We start from the raw sequence: 23,532 nt of genomic DNA, 5'->3' as shown, positions 1-23,532 counted from the left end.
TCAGCAGGAGAGGACTCTTTAAAGTAGAGACGCTACATACTGATATACACCTGAACATCAGCAGGAGAGGACTCTTTAAAGTAGAGACTACATACTGATATACACCTGAACATCAGCAGGAGAGGACTCTTTAAAGTAGAGACACTACATACTGATATACACCTGAACATCAGCAGGAGAGGACTCTTTAAAGTAGAGACTCTACATACTGATATGCACCTGAACATCAGCAGGAGAGGACTCTTTAAAGTAGAGACACTACATACTGATATACACCTGAACATCAGCAGGAGAGGACTCTTTAAAGTAGAGACACTACATACTGATATACACCTGAACATCAGCAGGAGAGGACTCTTTAAAGTAGAGACACTACATACTGATATACACCTGAACATCAGCAGGAGAGGACTCTTTAAAGTAGAGACTCTACATACTGATATACACCTGAACATCAGCAGGAGAGGACTCTTTAAAGTAGAGACTCTACATACTGATATACACCTGAACATCATCAGGAGAGGACTCTTTAAAGTAGAGACTCTACATACTGATATACACCTGAACATCAGCAGGAGAGGACTCTTTAAAGTAGAGACTCTACATACTGATATGCACCTGAACATCAGCAGGAGAGGACTCTTTAAAGTAGAGACACTACATACTGATATACACCTGAACATCAGCAGGAGAGGACTCTTTAAAGTAGAGACACTACATACTGATATACACCTGAACATCAGCAGGAGAGGACTCTTTAAAGTAGAGACACTACATACTGATATACACCTGAACATCAGCAGGAGAGGACTCTTTAAAGTAGAGACTCTACATACTGATATACACCTGAACATCAGCAGGAGAGGACTCTTTAAAGTAGAGACTCTACATACTGATATACACCTGAACATCATCAGGAGAGGACTCTTTAAAGTAGAGACTCTACATACTGATATACACCTGAACATCAGCAGGAGGGAACTCTTTAAAGTAGAGACTCTACATACTGATATACACCTGAACATCAGCAGGAGAGGACTCTTTAAAGTAGAGACACTACATACTGATATACACCTGAACATCAGCAGGAGAGGACTCTTTAAAGTAGAGACACTACATACTGATATACAACTGAACATCAGCAGGAGAGGACTCTTTAAAGTAGAGACACTACATACTGATATACACCTGAACATCAGCAGGAGAGGACTCTTTAAAGTAGAGACTCTACATACTGATATACACCTGAACATCAGCAGGAGAGGACTCTTTAAAGTAGAGACTCTACATACTGATATACACCTGAACATCAGCAGGAGAGGACTCTTTAAAGTAGAGACACTACATACTGATATACACCTGAACATCAGCAGGAGAGGACTCTTTAAAGTTTTTCATTTCTGTAAAGAATATATTTATTTTGGGTGTTTCTCTAAACGAGCAGAATTCCCCTCCAAGGCGTGTTTGTTTTCCCCACCCTGTACACTGGGGGGGGGGGGGGGGCATTGTGTGCAGGGTAGAGGGTGTGTGTGTGTGTGTGTTGAGTCATTCGGGTCAGAACGCCAAGTATCTACAAAAGCATTTTTCCTGATGAGGAGGCGTTCACTGACCTCTAAAGTCCAGGAAAAACAACCACAGTTTAAAACCATCATCGGATTCCACAGTCAGAAATAATTCAGACTTTTAATTAATTGAATCTTAAGTCAAAATGTCTAAAGTGAAAGTCTGTGGCTGAATGAAACAACATGGAGCTGTGGAAATAAATACAAATAATAACCCTACACACGGGACGTTGTGGGTGCTCCATGTTTATAACACTATAGGCTCTTATTGTACCTGATTCACATCCTCTCTCACACACACACACACACACACACACACACACACACACACACACACACACACACACACACACACACACACACACACCCATGATGAGGTCATGTCTCCGGATGATGTCAGACTCTGGGCGAGGCCAGCACCACAGAAGAAGAGGAGGAGGGTAACATTCCTCCTGAGGAGAGGCAGATCAGAGCCTGAACCACAGACTAAAGACAAGAGGCCATTGGCTGGCTGGCTCTGTTGTGATTGGTCAGATATTTTGAGGGAAAGGTTATACATTTGAAAAAAAAGTCAACATTCTAAACGTTCTGAAAAATTTCCAAATTCTGGGGTTTTCGTCAAATTCAGAATTTTGAGAAAAATAATTTTATTCAGAGAATGTTATAATATCATAAATGAATAGACCCGATGCATTGGACTGGTCATTGACACACACACACACACACACACACACACACACACACACACACACACACACACACACACACACACACACACACACACACACACAGAGGAGAAAGCATATAGGAAGTGACTCCTTCACAGAGCAACTCTAGTAAGGGTCAGGAAGCTCTCTGATTGGATAGCGGATGTACGTAGCCCCGCCCACCTCCTAAGGGACAGGAAGCGCTGCTGAAGATAAAACTACAATAATATCACCGACTAATAAGGTTACTCACATGATTAAACAAGTCACTATTTACAGTATGTTCATGAAATATTTACTTATGCAATATGTAACAAGAAACATGCTGTACTTATCTGTCTCTGTACACACCGTGCATTGTGGGAAATGTAGTCCTGTATCTTACAGTGACTGTAGATGACATGTTTATTAACTGACCTCCTGTGTTTCAGGCTCACCCCGACACGCTGCAGTTTGAGCTGCAGATGAGAGGACAGAGCTTCCTGTTGGACCTGCAGAAGAACCAGTGAGTCACATTTACTGAGGGGCAGTGAACACAACACCAGAGATATCCTTGGTGCCTTTTTATTTCTTACTTATTGTGAAAATGTAGAATAATAACTGTTGTAATATAAACTAAGATGACCGCTGATAATAACAAAAAGTCTAACTACAATAACCCTCAGTTTCTGTCTCCATCAGTGACCTGCTCCCTAAGCCTCCCAACATCTTCCTCTACCTGCCGAACGGCACCGGGGTGTCTGTGAGATCCGACCCTGTGGTGAGTCAGTGAACGCACCGCAGCCCTGCAAGATAGAGCTTTAAATTTGTTCATCTAAAAAAAAAGCTTTCATTGGTATTAAAATGTGATCTAGATTTAAACCTTTCAAAATGTCCATCTAAAGAATGTAACATCCCCAAACAATTGTTAGTGGGTGTATTTAACTTGTTCTGAATCTCACTCCAGATTGCATTAGAACATGTAGTTAAGTGTGTGTGTGTGTGTGTGTGTGTGTGTGTGTGTGTGTGTGTGTGTGTGTGTGTGTGTGTGTGTGTGTGTGTGTGTGTGTGTGTGTGTGTGTGTGTGTGTGTGTGTGTGTGTGTGTGTGTGTGTGTGTGTGTGTGTGTTAGGTTCACTGTTTTTACCATGGCAGCGTCCGAGGATATCCTGAGTCCAGAGTCGCTCTGAGCACCTGCTCCGGACTGCGGTGAGTCACACACACACACACACACACACACACACACACACACACACACACACACACACACACACACACACACACACACACACACACACACACACGTTTAATGTAAAGGTCTATGGTAATAGTGCTGAAAGAATGGTATATCATTCAGAAACAGGGAAAGTGTTTTGTGATTTTAAGGCCTGTGTTTTATCAGATGGAGAGGAAACAGAAATGTAATGAGACAGTAATCTGATTACTGCGAGTCAGAGAGCAGTAATCTGATTACTGCGAGTCAGAGAGCAGTAATCTGATTACTGCAGCAGAGGATTACTCCGGAAATATTGGAATTAGAAGGAAACCCTCTTCGAGCTCATCGTAACATATTACCGCTTCAATATCAAAACACAGATATCCAACTCATGTTTCAGGGTTAGACATTATCACTGAAGGAATGAAGTACTTATACTTCAAGACGAACACTTCAAAGTAGAAGTACTCAGGTCTTGTTCTTGAGTAAAGTAGAAGTACTCAGGTCTTGTTCTTGAGTAAAGTAGAAGTACTCAGATCTTGTACTTGAGTAAAGTAGAAGTACTCAGATCTTGTTCTTGAGTAAAGTAGAAGTACTCAGGTCTTGTACTTGAGTAAAGTAGAAGTACTCAGATCTTGTACTTGAGTAAAGTAGAAGTACTCAGGTCTTGTACTTGAGTAAAGTAGAAGTACTCAGGTCTTGTACTTGAGTAAAGTAGAAGTACTCAGGTCTTGTACTTGAGTAAAGTAGAAGTACTCAGGTCTTGTACTTGAGTAAAGTAGAAGTACTCAGGTCTTGTACTCAGATCTTGTACTTGAGTAAAGTAGAAGTACTCAGGTCTTGTACTCAGATCTTGTACTTGAGTAAAGTAGAAGTACTCAGATCTTGTACTTGAGTAAAGTAGAAGTACTCAGGTCTTGTACTTGAGTAAAGTAGAAGTACTCAGGTCTTGTACTCAGATCTTGTACTTGAGTAAAGTAGAAGTACTCAGGTCTTGTACTTGAGTAAAGTAGAAGTACTCAGGTCTTGTACTTGAGTAAAGTAGAAGTACTCAGGTCTTGTACTTGAGTAAAGTAGAAGTACTCAGGTCTTGTACTCAGATCTTGTACTTGAGTAAAGTAGAAGTACTCAGGTCTTGTACTTGAGTAAAGTAGAAGTACTCAGGTCTTGTACTTGAGTAAAGTAGAAGTACTCAGATCTTGTACTTGAGTAAAGTAGAAGTACTCAGATCTTGTACTGAGTAAAGTAGAAGTACTCAGGTCTTGTACTTGAGTAAAGTAGAAGTACTCAGATCTTGTACTTGAGTAAAGTAGAAGTACTCAGGTCTTGTACTCAGATCTTGTACTTGAGTAAAGTAGAAGTACTCAGGTCTTGTACTTGAGTAAAGTAGAAGTACTCAGATCTTGTACTTGAGTAAAGTAGAAGTACTCAGATCTTGTACTTGAGTAAAGTAGAAGTACTCAGATCTTGTACTTGAGTAAAGTAGAAGTACTCAGGTCTTGTACTCAGATCTTGTACTTGAGTAAAGTAGAAGTACTCAGATCTTGTACTTGAGTAAAGTAGAAGTACTCAGATCTTGTACTTGAGTAAAGTAGAAGTACTCAGATCTTGTACTTGAGTAAAGTAGAAGTACTCAGATCTTGTACTTGAGTAAAGTAGAAGTACCAGAGTGTAGGAATACTCTGTCACAGTAGAAGTATTCTAAATGTTCCTCCAGTGAAAGTAGAAGTACTCAGGTCTTGTACTTGAGTAAAGTAGAAGTACTCAGATCTTGTACTTGAGTAAAGTAGAAGTACTCAGGTCTTGTACTTGAGTAAAGTAGAAGTACCAGAGTGTAGGAATACTCTGTCACAGTGAAAGTATTCTAAATGTTCCTCCAGTGAAAGTAGAAAGTACTCTCCTCTAAATGTACTTAAAGTAGCGACAGTAAAAGTAGTCATTGTCTGATTGGTCCATTTCAGAATAATATCTCTGATCTGTTTTATAATGATTGATCATTAAAGTGTTCTCAGAGCTGGTAAAGGTGCAGCTAGTTTGAATGCTTTGTATACTGCAGGGTAGCTGCTGGATTCACTGCAGGTGAACCACAGTCTGATTGAAGGGTTATATTTACCATCAGTAATCAGAATCTGTAACTCAAGGTATTAAATACATGTAGTGGAGTAGAAGTACTCAGGTCTTGTACTTGAGTAAAGTAGAAGTACAGTGTTTACTGCTCCTGCTGCTGGAGAGTGAAACCTGAAGTATTTGGAGCTTCTTGGATTAACAGCTCCCTGAACAACCGAGAGAGTTAGAGACGGGAACTCTGAAACCTGCAGACTAAAGAGGATCAAGATTAGCGACATAAACCTGTCAGCATATGCATTTTACTAGTGTGTGTGTGTGTGTGTGTGTGTGTGTGTGTGTGTGTGTGTGTGTGTGTGTGTGTGTGTGTGTGTGTGTGTGTGTGTGTGTGTGTGTGTGTGTGTGTGTGTGTGTGTGTGTGTGTGTGTGACCCCTGGAATAACATGAGTTTGCCCCCCCCTTTCAGCGGCGTCATCGCCTTCAACTCGTCGCTCAGCCTGGAGCTGCAGCCTCAGCATGGGGCCGGGGACGGTGGGGAGGGGAGCGGAGGGGAGGAAGAGGAGGAGGGCATCCACCTGCTGTTCTCCTCCCCCCCTCTGGAGGGCGCCGGGGCTGCAGGCTGCGGTGTCTCACACACACACCCTCCCCGCAGCGCCACGCGTACACACAGGGTGAGACACACAACATTATAAACAACATCTTTAAGGGAGGGGCTGTGGAAGGTAGACCTCAGGGGGAGACCTCAGGGGGAGACCTCTGGGGGAGACCTCAAGGGGAGACCTCAAGGGGAGACCTCAGGGGGACACCTCAGGGGGAGACCTCTGGGAGAGCCCTCAGGGGGAGACCTCTAGGAGAGCCCTCTGGGGGAGACCTCTCGGGGAGACCTCTAGGAGAGCCCTCTGGGGGAGACCTCTGGGGGAGACCTCTGGGGGAGACCTCAGGGGGAGACTTCAGCTTCACTTTGGACCCCCCCACTGTGTGTACTGCCCAGTGATACGTTTTTCTGACAGTGAATTCTACCTGCAAAGAAACACTACCAGTCTCTCTGTTTAAGCCCCCCCCCCCAGCATGGTGCATTTGAGGACCAAGTTGAAAACGGTTTATTTACTGGAGGAAATCCCAGTGAGACCACAGCTCTCTGAGGGAGGGAACTTGTCCGTCAGATTGATCAGTGTCGTCTCTCCTGCAGAGGAGGCGGGACATCCTGTCTGAGACCAAGTACATCGAGCTGGTGCTGGTGGTGGATCACCAGGAGGTCAGTGTGTTGTTGTTGTTGTTGTTGTTGTTGTTGTTGTTATATGGTTGTTGCCCCCCATCACTATGAGCTCTGTGTATTTTGATCTTGCAGTTTCTGAACTACCAGAAGAACAACAAGACCATCATCTACCGCATGCTGGACGTGGCCAACCAGGTGGACTGGGTGAGCATGACCTCTAACCTCTGAGGGTCAGACTTATACAATTTCCACAATAAAATACATCTTTCCAAATATGGGACTAAAAGAATTATGCTTAGCTTTTAAATTCAACGCTTTTATGTTGAATAAAAGTGCTTAAATGCTGACTCATTAAAGGGTTTTAGGACTCATAATGCTGACTCATTAAAGGGTTTTAGGACTCATAATGCTGACTCATTAAAGGGTTTTAGGACTCATAATGCTGACTCATTAAAGGGTTTTAGGACTCATAATGCTGACTCATTAAAGGGTTTTAGGACTCATAATGCTGACTCATTAAAGGGTTTTAGGACTCATAATGCTGACTCATTAAAGGGTTTTAGGACTCATAATGCTGACTCATTAAAGGGTTTTAGGACTCATAATGCTGACTCATTAAAGGGTTTTAGGACTCATAATGCTGACTCATTAAAGGGTTTTAGGACTCATAATGCTGACTCATTAAAGGGTTTTAGGACTCATAATGCTGACTCATTAAAGGGTTTTAGGACTCATAATGCTGACTCATTAAAGGGTTTTAGGACTCATAATGCTGACTCATTAAAGGGTTTTAGGACTCATAATGCTGACTTATTAAAGGGTTTTAGGACTCATAATGCTGACTCATTAAAGGGTTTTAGGACTCATAATGCTGACTCATTAAAGGGTTTTAGGACTCATAATGCTGACTCATTAAAGGGTTTTAGGACTCATAATGCTGACTCATTAAAGGGTTTTAGGACTCATGCTGTCCCTGGTGGCAGAAAGGATGTACTGTACCTTCAGTGTGTTTCAGTTGAATATATTTATCTTTAAATACACTCAAAAGTTGGACATCAGGGGACACAGAGCAACACATAAAGACAGAGATGTAAAGACAATAGCGATTCAAAGGAAACGTCTTTCAAAAAGGTATTTACCAAGTTCTGATTGTCTTCTTATTTTCTGCTTTTCTAAGAGGTGCCATATAGTTCTCAGAAACAGTAAGTGATTAGTCGGTCCATTTCTTCTTGTTGATGTGACATCTTCCCAGAAATAAAATAATTAAATCACCTTCAAAGTTTATAGAAAGGTCCTCATCCTGAAGTGGTCCCATTGTCTTTTTAGAAACCCCTCAGACCAAGAGTCCAAACACAGACAGGATACAGACTGTTCCTTCATGTGCATTAAATAACTGAGAGGCGTTCCATTCATAGTGAATCTCCGTTTGGGATCTCTGAGTGAGACCTCCCTTATTATCTGGCCTCTTCCTGAGTGAAGTGGCTCATGCTCCCGCTGCATGTGTTGCAGTTCTACCGGCCTCTGAAGGTGCGCGTGGCGCTGACCGGGCTGGAGATCTGGAGCGACAGCGATAAGATCCCGGTGGAGAAGAATCCCACGGACACCCTGAACAGCTTCCTGAGGTGGAGGACTCAGAAGCTGCTGCCCAGACTCCGCCACGACAACGCCCAGCTCGTCATGTAGGAGCAGGGGGGGGGGGACTGATATAATGCGTTACACATGAAGCAGCCTGGCCTCCTAATGAGAGGCTCTGAGCAGGGTGAGCTTCCTGGGGTACAACCCAGTCTCTGCTGCTTCATCTGAAGGTCTTGAAGAGCCTGAGAGACCTCGATGGAAACCCAACGGAGGATCCAGGCAGCCTCTCTTATGTCCAGCTCATTTTAGTCCTCATTTCTCATCACTCAGACTTTTGATGAAAACCTCAGAATGTTTGACCTTTTTCAGTCCCCATGTTTATTGAATCTCCAGTAATCTGATTACATCGGTTTGTATTGACTGTTTCCTGATTGCGTAATCCTGCTGCGGGAGGAAGCTCGCCAAAATAAAAGCCCCAGGTTCTGGAGAGTCAGAGTTCTGACGGCTGGTCTTATTCCACAGGGGGGGTTCGTTTGACGGCACCACGGTGGGGATGGCCTCGCAGGCCTCCATGTGCTCCAGGGACCGGTCGGGGGGGGTCAACGTGGTGAGGACATACTTTCACAATAAAAGGACGAGAATCCCCTCCTCTCTTCCTGCTGGTTCTCCCTCTGGACCTCTGTCTCACCTGTCTGTCTCAGCTGTCTGTCTCACCTATCTTTCTCCCACCTGTCTGTCTGCCTGCCTGTCTGTCTGTCTGTCTGTCTGTCTGTCTGTCTGTCTGTCTGTCTGTGTCTGACCTGTCTCTCTCTCACCTGTCTGTCTGTCTCTCCTGTCCGTCTCTCACCTGTTTTCTCTCCTGTCTGTCTCTCACCTGTCTTTCTCCCTCCTGTCTCTCTCTCACCTGTCTGTCTGACCTGTCTGTCTCTCACCTGTCTTTCTCTCTCCTGTCTCTCTCTCACCTGTCTGTCTGACCTGTCTGTCTCTCACCTGTCTTTCTCTCTCCTGTCTCTCTCTCACCTGTCTGTCTGACCTGTCTGTCTCTCATCTGTCTGTCTGACCTGTCTTTTTCTCTCCTGTCTCTCTCTCACCTGTCTGTCTGACCTGTCTGTCTGTCATCTGTCTGTCTGACCTGTCTATCTCTCACCTGTCTCTCTCTCTCCTGTCTGTCTGACCTGTCTGTCTCTCAGGACCACCTGGTCAGTGTCCTGGGTCTGGCCTCCACAGTGGCTCATGAGCTGGGTCATAACCTGGGGATGAGTCACGACACGGCGGAGCGGCGCTGCTCCTGCAGCAACGAGCGGCGACTGGGGGGCTGCATCATGGAGCCGTCCACCGGGTCAGTACCAGAACCTTTAAAGCAGGTCAGAACCAGACTCTAACCCGGGTCAGAACCAGAGTCTAACCCGGGTCAGGTTTATCTCAGTTTGGTACAGGAAGTGTTTGGAGTGAATGTGAGGCATTGATTGGTCGATGACTTTGGTTGTAACACCCCCCCCCACCCCCCACCCCCCCACAGCTTCCTGCCCGGTCAGCAGTTCAGCAGCTGCAGCGCCGCAGACCTGTCTGTCTCTCTGCTGCATGGGGGGGGCATGTGTCTGTTCAACGTGCCTCAGCCAGACCACCTGCTGGGGGGGGGGGCGCTGCGGAAACCTGTACGTGGAGCCGGGGGAGGAGTGTGACTGCGGCCTGATGGAGGTACCTGTCAAACCTGTCTCACTCTTTACCTGTCTCACTCTATACACCTGTCTCACTCTACACACCTGTCTCACTCTATACCTGTCTCACTCTATACACCTGTCTCACCTGCACACCCGGTTCACACTACACCCCTGTCTCACCTGTATACCGGTCTCACTCTATACGTGTGTCACTCTATACACCTGTCTCACTCTATACACCTGTCTCACTCTTTACCTGTCTCACTCTATACACCTGTCTCACTCGATACACCTGTCTCACTCTATACACCTGTCTCACTCTTTACCTGTCTCACTCTATACACCTGTCTCACTCGATACACCTGTCTCACTCTATACACCTGTCTCACTCTACACACATGTCTCACTCTATACCTGTCTCACCTGCACACCCGGTTCACACTACACCCCTGTCTCACCTGTATACCGGTCTCACTCTATACGTGTGTCACTCTATACACCTGTCTCACTCTATACCTTTCTCGCTCTAAACACCTGTCTCACTCTATATACCTATCTCACTCTTTACCTGTCTCACTCTATACACCTGTCTCACTCGATACACCTGTCTCACTCTATACACCTGTCTCACTCTATACACCTGTCTCACTCTACACACATGTCTCACTCTATACCTGTCTCACCTGCACACCCGGTTCACACTACACCCCTGTCTCACCTGTATACCGGTCTCACTCTATACGTGTGTCACTCTATACACCTGTCTCACTCTATACCTGTCTCGCTCTAAACACCTGTCTCACTCTATACACCTATCTCACTCTATACACCTGTCTCACCCATTACCTGTCTCACTCTATACACCTGTCTCACTCTACACACCTGTCTCACTCTATACCTGTCTCACCTGCACACCCGGTTCACACTACACCCCTGTCTCACCTGTATACTGGTCTCACTCTATACGTGTGTCACTCTATACACCTGTCTCACTCTATACCTGTCTCGCCCTAAACACCTGTCTCACTATACACCTGTCTCACCTGTATACCCGTCTCACTTTATACCTGTCTCGCTCTATACACCTGTCTCACTCTATACCTGTCTCACTCTATACACCTGTCTCACTCTATACCGTCTCACTCTATACCCGTCTCGCTCTATACACCTGTCTCACTCTATACCTGTCTTGCTCTAAACACCTGTCCCACTATACACCTGTCTCACCTGTATACCCGTCTCACTCTATACGTGTGTCACTCTATACACCTGTCTCACTCTATACCTGTCTCGCCCTAAACACCTGTCTCACTATACACCTGTCTCACCTGTATACCCGTCTCACTTTATACCTGTCTCGCTCTACACACCTGTCTCACTCTATACCTGTCTCGCTCTACACATCTGTCTCACTCTATACCCGTCTCGCTCTACACACCTGTCTCGCTCTACACACCTGTCTCGCTCTATACACTGTCTCACTCTATACACCTGTCTCACTCTATACCCGTCTCACCTGTCGACATTTCAGATTTTTTTTGTTTTTGTCAAAAAAATCAGATTCTTTAAAAAAATCACTTTTTTGAAAATTCCTGATTCCCCCCCCCCCCTTCTTTGTACTCCCTGCTGCTTCCTGATGCTCTGCTGCTGCACTGTGATTGGTCAGGAGTGTGAGGACCGGTGTTGCAACGCTTCTACCTGCCGGCTCGTACCTGGAGCTCAGTGCTCGTCTGACGGCATCTGCTGCCAGGATTGCAAGGTGACACACACACACACACACACACACACACACACACACACACACACACTATCATTATTATTATTTTAGATTATTATCTTTATCCCCGCCAGCTGCGGGGGTCGGGTTCCATGTGCCGGGGCCCCCTGGGGGAGTGCGACCTGCCTGAGTTCTGCACAGGCTCCTCCCCCTACTGCCCCCCCAACGTGTTCCTGCAGAACGGGGAGCCCTGCGAGGACGAGGCGTCCTACTGCTACGAGGGAGTCTGCGCCAGCATGAACACCCAGTGCCAGCTACTGTGGGGCCCGAGTGAGGCCCCTGCCCCATTACACATATATCTGTGTATTAATACTTCTACTGTGAGTACTTATACACGACTCTGTCCTCAGACGCCACCAGCGCTCCGCCCGTCTGCTTTTCCTCCGTCAACAAGCAGGGGAACAAGTATGGGAACTGTGGACAGCTGAAGAATGGATCCTACATCCCCTGTGGAGCCGCGTGAGGACACACACACACTTCTGAATATCGTGTTAAGATTATTTTCGTTTAAAAATCACAACTAAATCTGAAGCAGCTGCTGAGGTTTCCTCTGACATCACTTCCTGTGTGTGCAGCGACGTGCACTGCGGCAGGATCCAGTGTCAGGGGGGGAGGGAGCGCCCCCGGCTGGGCTCCAACGCAGAGATCCTCACCACCAAGGTGCGCTTCAACCACAGCGACCTGGTCTGCAGAGGCACCTTCTTCCACCTGGGGGACGACGTGTCCGACCCGGCAACCGTCAACCAGGGCACCGCCTGCAGCCTGCGCAAGGTCCGACCCCCTGTCATAGTCTCTCTGCAGCTCACAGAGTCCTGTAGAGACCCCAAAGTGTTCTGTTAGTAATGTGTGGTGGGGGTCTCCAGCTGCAGATGCTTGGCAGTAGCACATTAGCATAGAAGGTGTAAATCAGCACTAATTAGCGACTTGATTACTGTTGAGTTTTTGTTCTGTGTGTTCAGGCGTGTTTGAACCAGCAGTGTCAGGACGTGTCGGTGTTCGGGGTCCAGGAGTGTCGTGAGAAGTGCAACGGCCACGGGGTGAGAGCAGGACGCTCAGTCAGAGCCCGATCAGCCCATTAAAGAGGCCTCTTCTGCTCCCTGTGGTGCCCCCCCCCCCCGTTCTATAGGTGTTAGTGCATGTAAACGGTCTACAGAGGCTGGTATTCCCTCCAGAGTAAATGTAATATGCACCTTCACCTGTGATCCATCAACATGTATGTGGCAGCCGGGTGTGGTTAGAGCGCCGGCTGCTGGGGTGAGGGGAGTGGCTCGGCCGGAGACCAGACAGCTGATTGGAATCAGGTAATCAGTCAGTTAATATAAAGCATGTTGGTAACCTGGTTCTGGGCTGTCTTGCAGTAGGCTGGGTCCTGGGAAGCCGACACACCCCGTCCTGGCCTTGCCCGTCCTGGAAGTGCCGCGGAGCTCTCTTTTGTTTGCACGTTTCTGACGAAAGAAACGCTATTGTTTTTGCCCAACCCCGAACCCTTCCGTCTCTTGCCTTCTACCTGAGCGATCCTGTTCACAATGTATTAATAAAGAGGAGGAAAGATCCGTGACTGACTGTGTGTGTGTGTGTGTGTGTTGCAGGTGTGTAACAGTAATAAGAACTGTCACTGTGAGGTGGGCTGGGCTCCTCCTGACTGCAGGTACTCCGGGCTCGGAGGCAGCGTGGACAGCGGGCCGGCCAGCGCTGCAGGAAGTACATAATGATATTTAATTTGTGTCTTTCGTTACCCTCTGATTTAAAGTATTTTATAAGTTCTACATTGTTTTAATGAACTCTTATTAATATGATCTGCTGTCAGACTCCGACCCGGTGAAGGTGTCTCTGCTCGTCCTCTTCCTCTTCGTCCTCCCATCGCTGCTCCTCTTCATCGCCCTGAGGTTTCCTCGTCTTCGTCACAGCTTCTTGTCGCCGCTGCACAAAGGCCGCCAGCACAACCGGTAAGTGTGTGTTTGTGTGTGTGTGTGTGTGGTGTGTGTGTGTGTGTGTGTGTCTGTGTGTCTGTGTGTGTGTCTGTGTGTGTGTGTGTGTGTGTGTGTGTCATTGATTGATTACTTTATTATAAACTGTACATTCATTCTTTGAGCTTATCATTATTATTACTATTATTATTATTATTATTATTATTATTATTATTATTATTATTATTACTATTATTATTATTATTATTATTATTTTTATTATTATTATTATTACTATTATTATTATTATTATTATTATCATTATTATTACTATTATTATTATTATTTATTATTATTATTATTTATTACTATTATTATTATTATCATTATTATTACTATTATTATTATTATTATTATTATTATTATTATTATTATTGTTATTATATTATTATTTATTATTATTACTATTATTATTATTATTATTATATTATTATTACATTTATTATTATTATTTTATTATCATTATTTATTATTATCATTATTATTATCATTATTATTATTATTATTATTATTATTATTATTATTATTATTATTATCATTATCATTATTATTATCATTATTATTATTATTATTATTATTATTATTATTATTATTATTATTATTATTATCATTATTATTATTATTATTATTATCATTATTATTATTATTATTATTATTATATTATTATTATTATTATCATTATTATTATTATTATTATTATTATTATTATTATCATTATATTATTATTATTATTATTATTATCATTATTATTATTATTATTATTATTATTATTATTATTATTATTATTATTATTATTATTATTATTATTATTATTATTATTATTATTATTATTATTATTATCATTATTATTATTATTATTATCATTATTATTATTATTATTATTATATTATTATTATTATTATTATTATTATTATTATTATTATTATTATTATTATTATTTTATTATTATTATTATTATTATTATTATTATTATTATTATTATTATTATTATTATTATTATTATTATTATTATTCATTATTATTATTATTATTATTATTATTATTATCATTATTATTATTATTATTATTATTATAATATCATTATTATTATCATTATCATTATCATTATTATTATTATTATTATTATTATTATTATTATTATTATCATTATTATTATCATTATATTATTATTATCATATTATTATTATTATTATTATTATTATTATTATTATTATTATTATTATTATCATTATTATTATTATTATTATCATTATTATTATTATTATTATTATTATATTATTATTATTATTATTATTATTATCTATTATTATTATTATTATTATTATCATTATTATTATTATTATTATTATTATCATTATTATTATTATTATTGTTATTATTATTATTATTATTAGTTATTATTATTATATCATTATTATTATTATTATTATTATTATCATTATTATTATTATTATTATTATTATCATTATTATTATTATTGTTGTTATTATTATTATTATTGTTGTTATTATTATTATCATTATTATTATTATTATTATTATTATCATTATTATTATCATTATTATTATTATTATTATTATTATTATATTATCACTATTATTATTATTATTATTATTGTTATTATTATTATTATGATTATTATTATTGTTATTATTATTATTATCATTATTATTATTATTATTATTATTATTATTGTTATCATTATTATTATTGTTATTATTATTAGTGTTATTAGTGTAGCGGCCTAAAGCACACAAATAACACTTCAAGTCATCTCAAAAATGAAACTGCGGCCCAGAATGTCTCTTCCTGCATTATATTCCAATACGGACAGCATACACCGTACAGGTTTCCTATGTGAGCCCGCTCCGCGGCCTCCTGTAAACACATGTTTTGCTGTTGTTTATGAAATAAGCTCTAGTAGAGTAACTGCTGCTGGCTGTTTTTTACCGCAGTGTGTCTCACTGTGAGATGCTGGACCTGGTCCCTGAACACGTCTGCAGGTACTGCTGTGTTGAAGTCGGAGAGATTACTGCAAACATAAATAATCTAAATATAATAAAAGTGATTCTGAGGTAGACCTTCGACCTCCTCTTCAGACCTTAAAGCTGCACTCAGTCTTACTGTTCAATCAATCCATAGTTATTATTGATTTTATCCCAAAAATCCTTGCTTGTTAGTGCAATAAATTTCAAGTCTGTATTATTATTATTATTATTGTTGTTGTTGTTGTTGTTGTTGTTGTTGTTGTTATTATTGTTGTTGTTATATTGTATTTATTATTTAATGATTTGTTTTATTATTATTAGTTTAAAAAAAAGATCAGATTTAATATTCATGAGAAGCAGAGATTTATATTTTTGTATTAGTTATTGTTTGTTAATATATTTATCATTATTGAAATGATTTGTTTATTTAGGTTATATTATTTTAAAATCATATTAATTCTATATTATTAATAATAATAATATTAATAATATTAATTCTATATTATTAATATTATTAATTCTATATTATTAATAATATTAATAATATAGAATTAATAATATTAATAATATTAATTCTATATTATTAATAATATTAATTCTATATTATTAATAATATTAATAATATAGAATTAATAATATTATTAATATTATTAATTCTATATTATTAATAATATTAATAATATAGAATTAATAATATTAATAATATTAATTCTATATTATTAATATTATTAATAATAATAATAATAATATATCATTAGTTATTCAAAATATAATATGTATTCATTTTCTCAAATACATTGAAGTTAATTGGAGGCGAATATGACATTTTAAACAAAAAGGACATTTCGAGTTTCAGGACAGAGAGGCTTCTCGGTAATGTAGTCCTGACAATGGGTAAGCGAGGTACAGCTTTAGGTCTGGTTGTTGTTAGTAGGTTATTTAATTATAAGATAAATCCTCACGACAGTCAGTTTGATACCAGCTAGAGACGCCGATTGTTCCCCCTGCAGCACAGACCCTGAAGGCCTCTTGTGATGTGTTTAAGTGTTAGTGGTAATTATTGTGTGTCGGTGTTAGAGCTGATCCTGGAGCATTTAACCTCCCAGCTGCTGAGCTTTTAAAATATATGTCACGTCATTTATTTTATTATATAAGGTTTCATTTTTAGGAGTGTAATTTGTCTGATGTGAGAGAAATCAGTCCAATTTTAAAGTGAGTAAAATTTAACAATCTAAATAAATAAATGTAGGTTTGAATTAATTGATAAATAAAATGTATTTAATTGTGTATTTAATGTTCCCTTTTATTTAGTTAGTTAATTTTAAATGTATTTATTAATCAAAATGAGAAACATTTGAATGAATAAACATAAATATATTCTTACCGTAACTTATTTTAAATTTGTTTCATGATTTAAATGAATTCATTTGTTTTGTGTTTAATGATATATATTTATTTTGCATTTATACATTTTATTTTAAATGTATTTATGTAGATAATTATTTTAATACATTTTATTATTATATTTATATTTAATTATGTATTTATTATTTATGCTTTGCAAACCCCCCCCCCCCCCCATTATTTATTCCCCTAAATATGTCATCCATGTAATTCCCCACACGAGCGTCCTTGAACGCACCACTGTGATATGTTCAGGGTCTTATTGTTTGAGTCTGTGTTCAGGACGCCGGTGATGGAGCGAGCTGACCGCAGGAACGGAGAGCAGGTCCGACCTCTCCGATATCACCTGAACGCACCGCCGGACATCCCTCTGACCCCTCCTCACAAAGAGGTAACCATGGCAACGATGCCTTCACTGACCACTGATATATTACATTATGAGTATTTTGGGGTTCTTATTTCGGTTAACTTCCACAACTTAAATACACATCGACTATAAGAAGTCTTTAGGTGTTGTTGATTACAGACACTTTATTAATTGTGTACACTTAAGACTAAAAGAGAAACTCAAATGATATCAAATATATAAACATACATTATAAATAAAATGTTAAATATTCCCCAGAGTCAAACTGTATATTTGTACTCTTTACATTTTGTGTTCCTCTTTAAACTATTGGACGGATTTTCTCTTTATAAAGAAAAGAAAGCCCCTAAATGAAGAAGAACACAGCGATGGTTTCTTTGAAACCTCCGTCGTGATGTTTGTCTCTTTATTTGTGATAAAGGTCAGAGAGGGTTTCTTCTGCAACAGAAACTGGAAGTCCTGGTTTCACTTCAGCTCCTGAAGCTTTTACATTTCCTCCACTGTGTGCAGAGGAGTAGCTAAGTACATTTACTCAGTACTTTAATTAAGTACCATTCAGAGGAACATGTTCTTTAGTGTTTCCATTTTATGCTACTCTGTCCTTGTACTTCACTACAGTTATTTAATCCCTTTGGTTGCTAGGCAGATTTGGATTAATGATGTGAAATATAATCAGCCCTTAAATCAGACTTTAGTTCCACTGGAGTAAATTCACAAGCTACCCTGCAGTATACACAGGGTTGCAACAGTCTCCGCTGGGGGGGGGGGGGGGGGGGGGGGGGGGGTTACAGCCAGATCTATTATGAAATAAAGTTAAAGGAAGTGACTCAACGTCACACTGCATTCTCATTTCAAGACGCTGCTGGTCTGACCTTTGACCTTCTTCTGCGCATGTGTCAGCTGTCTCTCTGCTTCCTGTTTCTTGTTTCATCAGGTTCATGACCGACCTGCTGCTCCCACTAAGCCCCTCCCCCCAGACCCCGCCCTAAACCCTCCCCCACAGGTAACCAGGTGCTAACGTCTGTGTGCTAACATCTCTGTGGTAACGTCACTGCTATGGTCTGTGTGCTAGCATGTCTGTGTTTATGTCTCTGTGCTAACATATCTGAGCTAAAGTCTCCGTGCTAAAGTCTTTGTGCTAAAGTCTTTGTGCTAACGTCTCTGTGCTAACATATCTGTGCTAACATATCTGTGCTAACGTCTTTGTGCTAAAGTCTTTGCGCTAACGTCTTTGTGCTAACGTCTCTGTGCTAACATATCTGTGCTAACGTATCTGTGCTAACGTCTTTGTGCTAACATATCTGTGCTAACATATCTGAGCTAACATATCTGAGCTAACATATCTGAGCTAAAGTCTCCGTGCTAAAGTCTTTGTGCTAAAGTCTCTGTGCTAACATATCTGTGCTAACATATCTGTGCTAACGTCTTTGTGCTAAAGTCTTTGTGCTAACATATCTGAGCTAAAGTCTTTGTGCTAACATATCTGAGCTAAAGTCTTTGTGCTAAAGTCTTTGTGCTAACATATCTGTGCTAAAGTCTCTGTGCTAACGTCTCTGTGCTAACATATCTGTGCTAACATATCTGTGCTAACGTCTTTGTGCTAAAGTCTTTGTGCTAACATATCTGTGCTAACATATCTGTGCTAAAGTCTTTGTGCTAACATATCTGTGCTAAAGTCTTTGTGCTAACGTCTCTGTGCTAACGTCTCTGTGCTAACGTCTCTGTGCTAACATATCTGTGCTAACATATCTGTGCTAACGTCTTTGTGCTAAAGTCTTTGTGCTAACGTCTTTGTGCTAAAGTCTTTGTGCTAACATATCTGTGCTAAAGTCTTTGTGCTAACGTCTCTGTGCTAACGTCTCTGTGCTAACATATCTGTGCTAACATATCTGTGCTAACATATCTGTGCTAACATATCTGTGCTAAAGTCTTTGTGCTAACGTCTCTGTGCTAACGTCTCTGTGCTAACGTCTCTGTGCTAACGTCTCTGTGCTAACATCTCTGTGCTAACATATCTGTGCTAAAGTCTTTGTGCTAAAGTCTTTGTGCTAACATATCTGTGCTAAAGTCTTTGTGCTAACGTCTTTGTGTTAAAGTCTTTGTGCTAAAGTCTTTGTGCTAACATATCTGTGCTAAAGTCTTTGTGCTAAAGTCTTTGTGCTAACATATCTGAGCTAAAGTCTTTGTGCTAACGTCTTTGTGTTAAAGTCTTTGTGTTAAAGTCTTTGTGCTAAAGTCTTTGTGCTAACATATCTGTGCTAAAGTCTTTGTGCTAACGTCTCTGTGCTAACGTCTCTGTGCTATGCTAGTGTGACGGCAAAGTGAAATCAGGATCAGAACATGTTTTAGTGTCTCTTGTTTCTGACCCTGCTGCTCTGTAACTTTTCTTTCTGCTTTAACCTGCTGACCAGCGACCTGCCCCCCCCAGCAAGCCTCTGCCCCCCGACCCCCCTGCTCAGGTACAGTCACCTGTACAGTTTCTGCAAAGTTTAATCCAGCTAACTCATAAGATTTGAAAGCTGCAAATCATCATCTGTTGTTTACAGATTTATTTAAGCGCTAGATGATTAATAAATGCCACATGTCTTCTGAGTCTCCTGTCGACTGATTTCAGATTTCAGTCTGATTTCATTCGCCTCACTGCAGGATTTCTCTGTTTTGATATCTTCTGCCCTTTGTTCTGTTTCTGTCGGCATGCAGCACCAAGAACTCAGTTTATTGTCTTTGCATGATGTTCCTGTTTACCCCCCCCCCCCCAATAACCTCCAGCTGCTCAGCAGAACCGCTCCACCCAACAAGCCCCTCCCCCCTGAACCTGGCACACCTGCACAGGTACACCTGTTAGCATATAGCTGTTAGCATGTAGATGTTAGCATATGACTGCTTGTCTTGTAGGTTCTTTGTTTAAAAGTAAAAATATGATCAATTATGCAAATATTTAATTTCTAAAGATCTGAAGAAAAACCCTTGAATACTAATTTAGCAGAGGGTAGAGTAGAAACATTCCTCTGATTAAGGTCGCAGCACATTTTGTTCAGGTGAGTTTCAGGAGAGGTGATAACATCAGACTACATGGCGACGTGGGGCGTTCAGGAACAAAAACGAGCATCGGACATTTCCACCGACAGGTGAAACACACCTCTTACTGTATTCATTACCCATGTTCCTCTCCTCAGATCCCTCTTAAACCTGTGGTCCCTGTGAAGCCTCGTCTGGCCCCCCTGCCGTCCAACATCCCCCCCCACCCCAGCTACGCCGCCAGCAAACCCCCCCAACATGGAGCAACTGCAAACCCAGCCGGACCCAAAAGGTATGACCCCCGGGGGGGCTTTACATTTTTATTTTATAAGAAATGTTTTTTTGAAGAGTCCGGATAATATCACCGTCCTCCATTTAATTTAACAAAAAACAGAAACAATTTTCTGACAACTTTACTGTTTGAGTAAAGGGATAATAAATAATAACTAAAATACAAATCAAAAGTTATTTAGAGAAAGTTTGGAGAAAACATTTGTATATAAATTACAAGTTGGGACTTTTTAAAAGAGCCTGCTCATATTTTTTAATAAAATAAGGATAGAAAGTAAAGTAAGTAAATGTGTTTTAAAAAAACAGTCAACTTTTATTTTTCATATTTTTCATTTTCTAAAATAACTGAAAAAGATTATGAGCTGAGAAAGTCAGGACATGTTGTCACAGTCTGCCGAAAGAAAGGGAGATAAAGTCAGACCCTCTCTCTGCAGACGCCCTCCTCTCCGGCCCTCCGGCTCGCAGAGAGTCGACTCCTCGGCGCTCTGACCTCCAGAACTCACTGTACCTGAAGGTGGTCTGTTCTCCTGATGAAGATGAAGATGAAGGTCTTTTCGGCGGATTTCTCTCAGAGACTGTAAATACATATTAACGTGCCTTGCTCAGCGGCACTTTTGCAGTGATGCCACCCCCCCACCCCGCTCAGTGCCTTATGGACCCTGAGACGGAAATGAAAGGCCGAGGAGGATCATGGGAAATATGTTTGAACCTATAATCAGGACTTTTTTAGCAGAAGGTGAAATGTAGAAAGTTTGAGACGCTTTAGGAACAGGATGGCATCATCATGAAGAGACACATCGGACTGAACCTCTGCCACAAGCTTCAAACATTTAGAGAAAACTCTGATATTTCACACAGTAATATTTACAGAACCATGTCCTAATGCTTCGGGGATAAAGTCATTTTATTGTTGTACATTTTTAAGTACAAGTTTGTATTGAAAGAGAAAGCTAGCGTTGACTTTCCTTTAAGTAATACGAATGATTGAATGTATTCCTCTAAGTGTTACGCCTTTATGCTTTTACATTATTATAACTAGGACCATTCCTTTGATGTAGTCTGACCTTTTACTTTCCTCACTTTATTAGAAAATGTTAAAACTTTTGTCTTCAAATATTTGGACTTTTGTGATCAGATGTAACTTGTTTTTTCGGAATAATTATCAGTTATTCCTGAACTCGGAGAAGTGTTCGCTGAACTCTCCGCCACAGGGGTTCTGCTTTAGAAGTCAAAGCCGGACTCAAAGCCGGACTCAAAGCCGGACTCAAAGTCGGACTCAAAGCCGGACTCAAAGCCGGACTCAAAGCCGGACTCAAAGCCGGACTCAAAGCCGGACTCAAAGCCGGACTCAAAGCCGGACTCAAAGCCGGACTCAAAGCCGGACTCAAAGCCGGCACCTGAAGGCCAAAGTGAGAATATTAGTTTTTTTTAAATGAGTGAAAGTGATGTCAGTTCTTCTGATGCAGGAAGCTGAACGTGTTTTTACCCGGCAAACCTTAAAGAGCTTCAGGACAAACGTGTCCCATTGTTCAAGTTGGCTGATTTATTGGTTGGTTGATTGGTGAAGGATGTGTTGGTTGGTTGATTGATTGATTGATTGATTGATTGATTGATTGATTGATTGGGTAAATTGTTGATATTCGTGCTGTTCGTGTCCTGCCATGTTCACGTTTGCTGCTAGAGGAAATGTCCTCAATAAAACCAACTTTCTACATTTTCTGCTCGTTGGTTTCTTGATTTACAAGTTCAAATACATTGTCTATTGCAGTGGTTCCCAAACTTTTTCTGCTGGGACCCCCTTTAAGACCTAAACATATTTTGGAGCCCCCCCTAAACACCGAAACTTTTAGTTTCTTGAAAATGTATTTTGAAATTCACGCAAACAGTACAAATAAACAATAAGGGCATAATCACCATTACAAGACACTTCAAAATAACATGTATTCATGTGTTTTGTGCAACAGCACTGTTTTAACAACTTTGCAACTGCAACTTCTCTTCTTGAGTGACAAAAGAACAAAAAAAGTAACTTACATTTACTTTTAAATTGTACAACTTTGAACCTATTTCATCTTTTTAACATCTGCACTGAATTTGAAAAAATACCCCAGATTTGTTTTTTCATAAAATATTTCAAACATCTCAGTGACTAGTGTGGGCTTGCTTTGAACTGCAGATCTTTTCAAATCGTGGTGGCAACTGTGAGATGGCCACCCTCAGTTCATTCTCAATGTCCAGCTTTGACCTGTATTTGGTCTTTATGGAGGCCACTGCAGAAAAGCCCACCTCACAAAGATAAGACGTGGCAAAAGGGAGTAATACTGCCATTGCCTTTCCACCCAATAGTGGGTAGTCCTCCTCCACCCCAATTCAAAATGCAGTCAGTAACTTGGCCTGAAACTGCAGTTTCAGTGTGGAGTCTGATGTGATATCAATGAACTGCTCCTCTTCAGCAGTGCTGAAGTCAGTAGGTGCGGCTGCAGTGAAGGGGTCTAGGATCCAGTCATATTGTGCTGAATCCTTCACTGAAAAATACCTCTGAAAATGTTGTTGTAGGGCAGAGATGTGTGCTCTCATACAAGGCACGATTGTGTTCTGAATGTTGTTGGATTCAAGAAAAGCATGAAGGTTCTGAAATGAGTCTATGTTTCCCTCCCCAATTTTCCGCTCCCACATTTCCAATTTCCTTGAAAATGATTTTATTTTATCTGCAAGATGCGGAAGGTGGGTGTTGGTTCCTT

General features: G+C 40.6%; 1 protein-coding gene across 1 annotated transcript in view; it reads left to right on the top strand.

The window, feature by feature from the left end:
- The window catches only part of adam15 (ADAM metallopeptidase domain 15), a 29,533-nt gene extending 7,025 nt beyond the window's left edge, over positions 1-22,508 (top strand). The window contains 25 exon segments of the mRNA XM_063880750.1: positions 2,701-2,774; positions 2,951-3,029; positions 3,380-3,456; positions 5,994-6,198; positions 6,717-6,782; positions 6,876-6,947; positions 8,253-8,422; positions 8,841-8,925; positions 9,509-9,657; positions 9,838-9,949; positions 9,951-10,016; positions 11,646-11,738; positions 11,831-12,026; positions 12,107-12,215; positions 12,332-12,527; positions 12,716-12,793; positions 13,346-13,457; positions 13,564-13,702; positions 15,679-15,726; positions 17,398-17,506; positions 18,417-18,485; positions 19,894-19,941; positions 20,252-20,314; positions 20,659-20,792; positions 21,226-22,508. Of these exon segments, the coding sequence (XP_063736820.1) occupies positions 2,701-2,774; positions 2,951-3,029; positions 3,380-3,456; positions 5,994-6,198; positions 6,717-6,782; positions 6,876-6,947; positions 8,253-8,422; positions 8,841-8,925; positions 9,509-9,657; positions 9,838-9,949; positions 9,951-10,016; positions 11,646-11,738; positions 11,831-12,026; positions 12,107-12,215; positions 12,332-12,527; positions 12,716-12,793; positions 13,346-13,457; positions 13,564-13,702; positions 15,679-15,726; positions 17,398-17,506; positions 18,417-18,485; positions 19,894-19,941; positions 20,252-20,314; positions 20,659-20,792; positions 21,226-21,280 (2,604 nt within the window). The 3' untranslated portion in view covers positions 21,281-22,508.
- Positions 22,509-23,532: the final 1,024 nt, after the last annotated feature.

The sequence above is a fragment of the Eleginops maclovinus genome, chromosome 4 (genome assembly GCF_036324505.1).
Source record: "Eleginops maclovinus isolate JMC-PN-2008 ecotype Puerto Natales chromosome 4, JC_Emac_rtc_rv5, whole genome shotgun sequence".
Lineage (NCBI taxonomy): Eukaryota > Metazoa > Chordata > Actinopteri > Perciformes > Eleginopidae > Eleginops > Eleginops maclovinus.
This window is presented reverse-complemented; position numbering and strand designations above follow the sequence as displayed.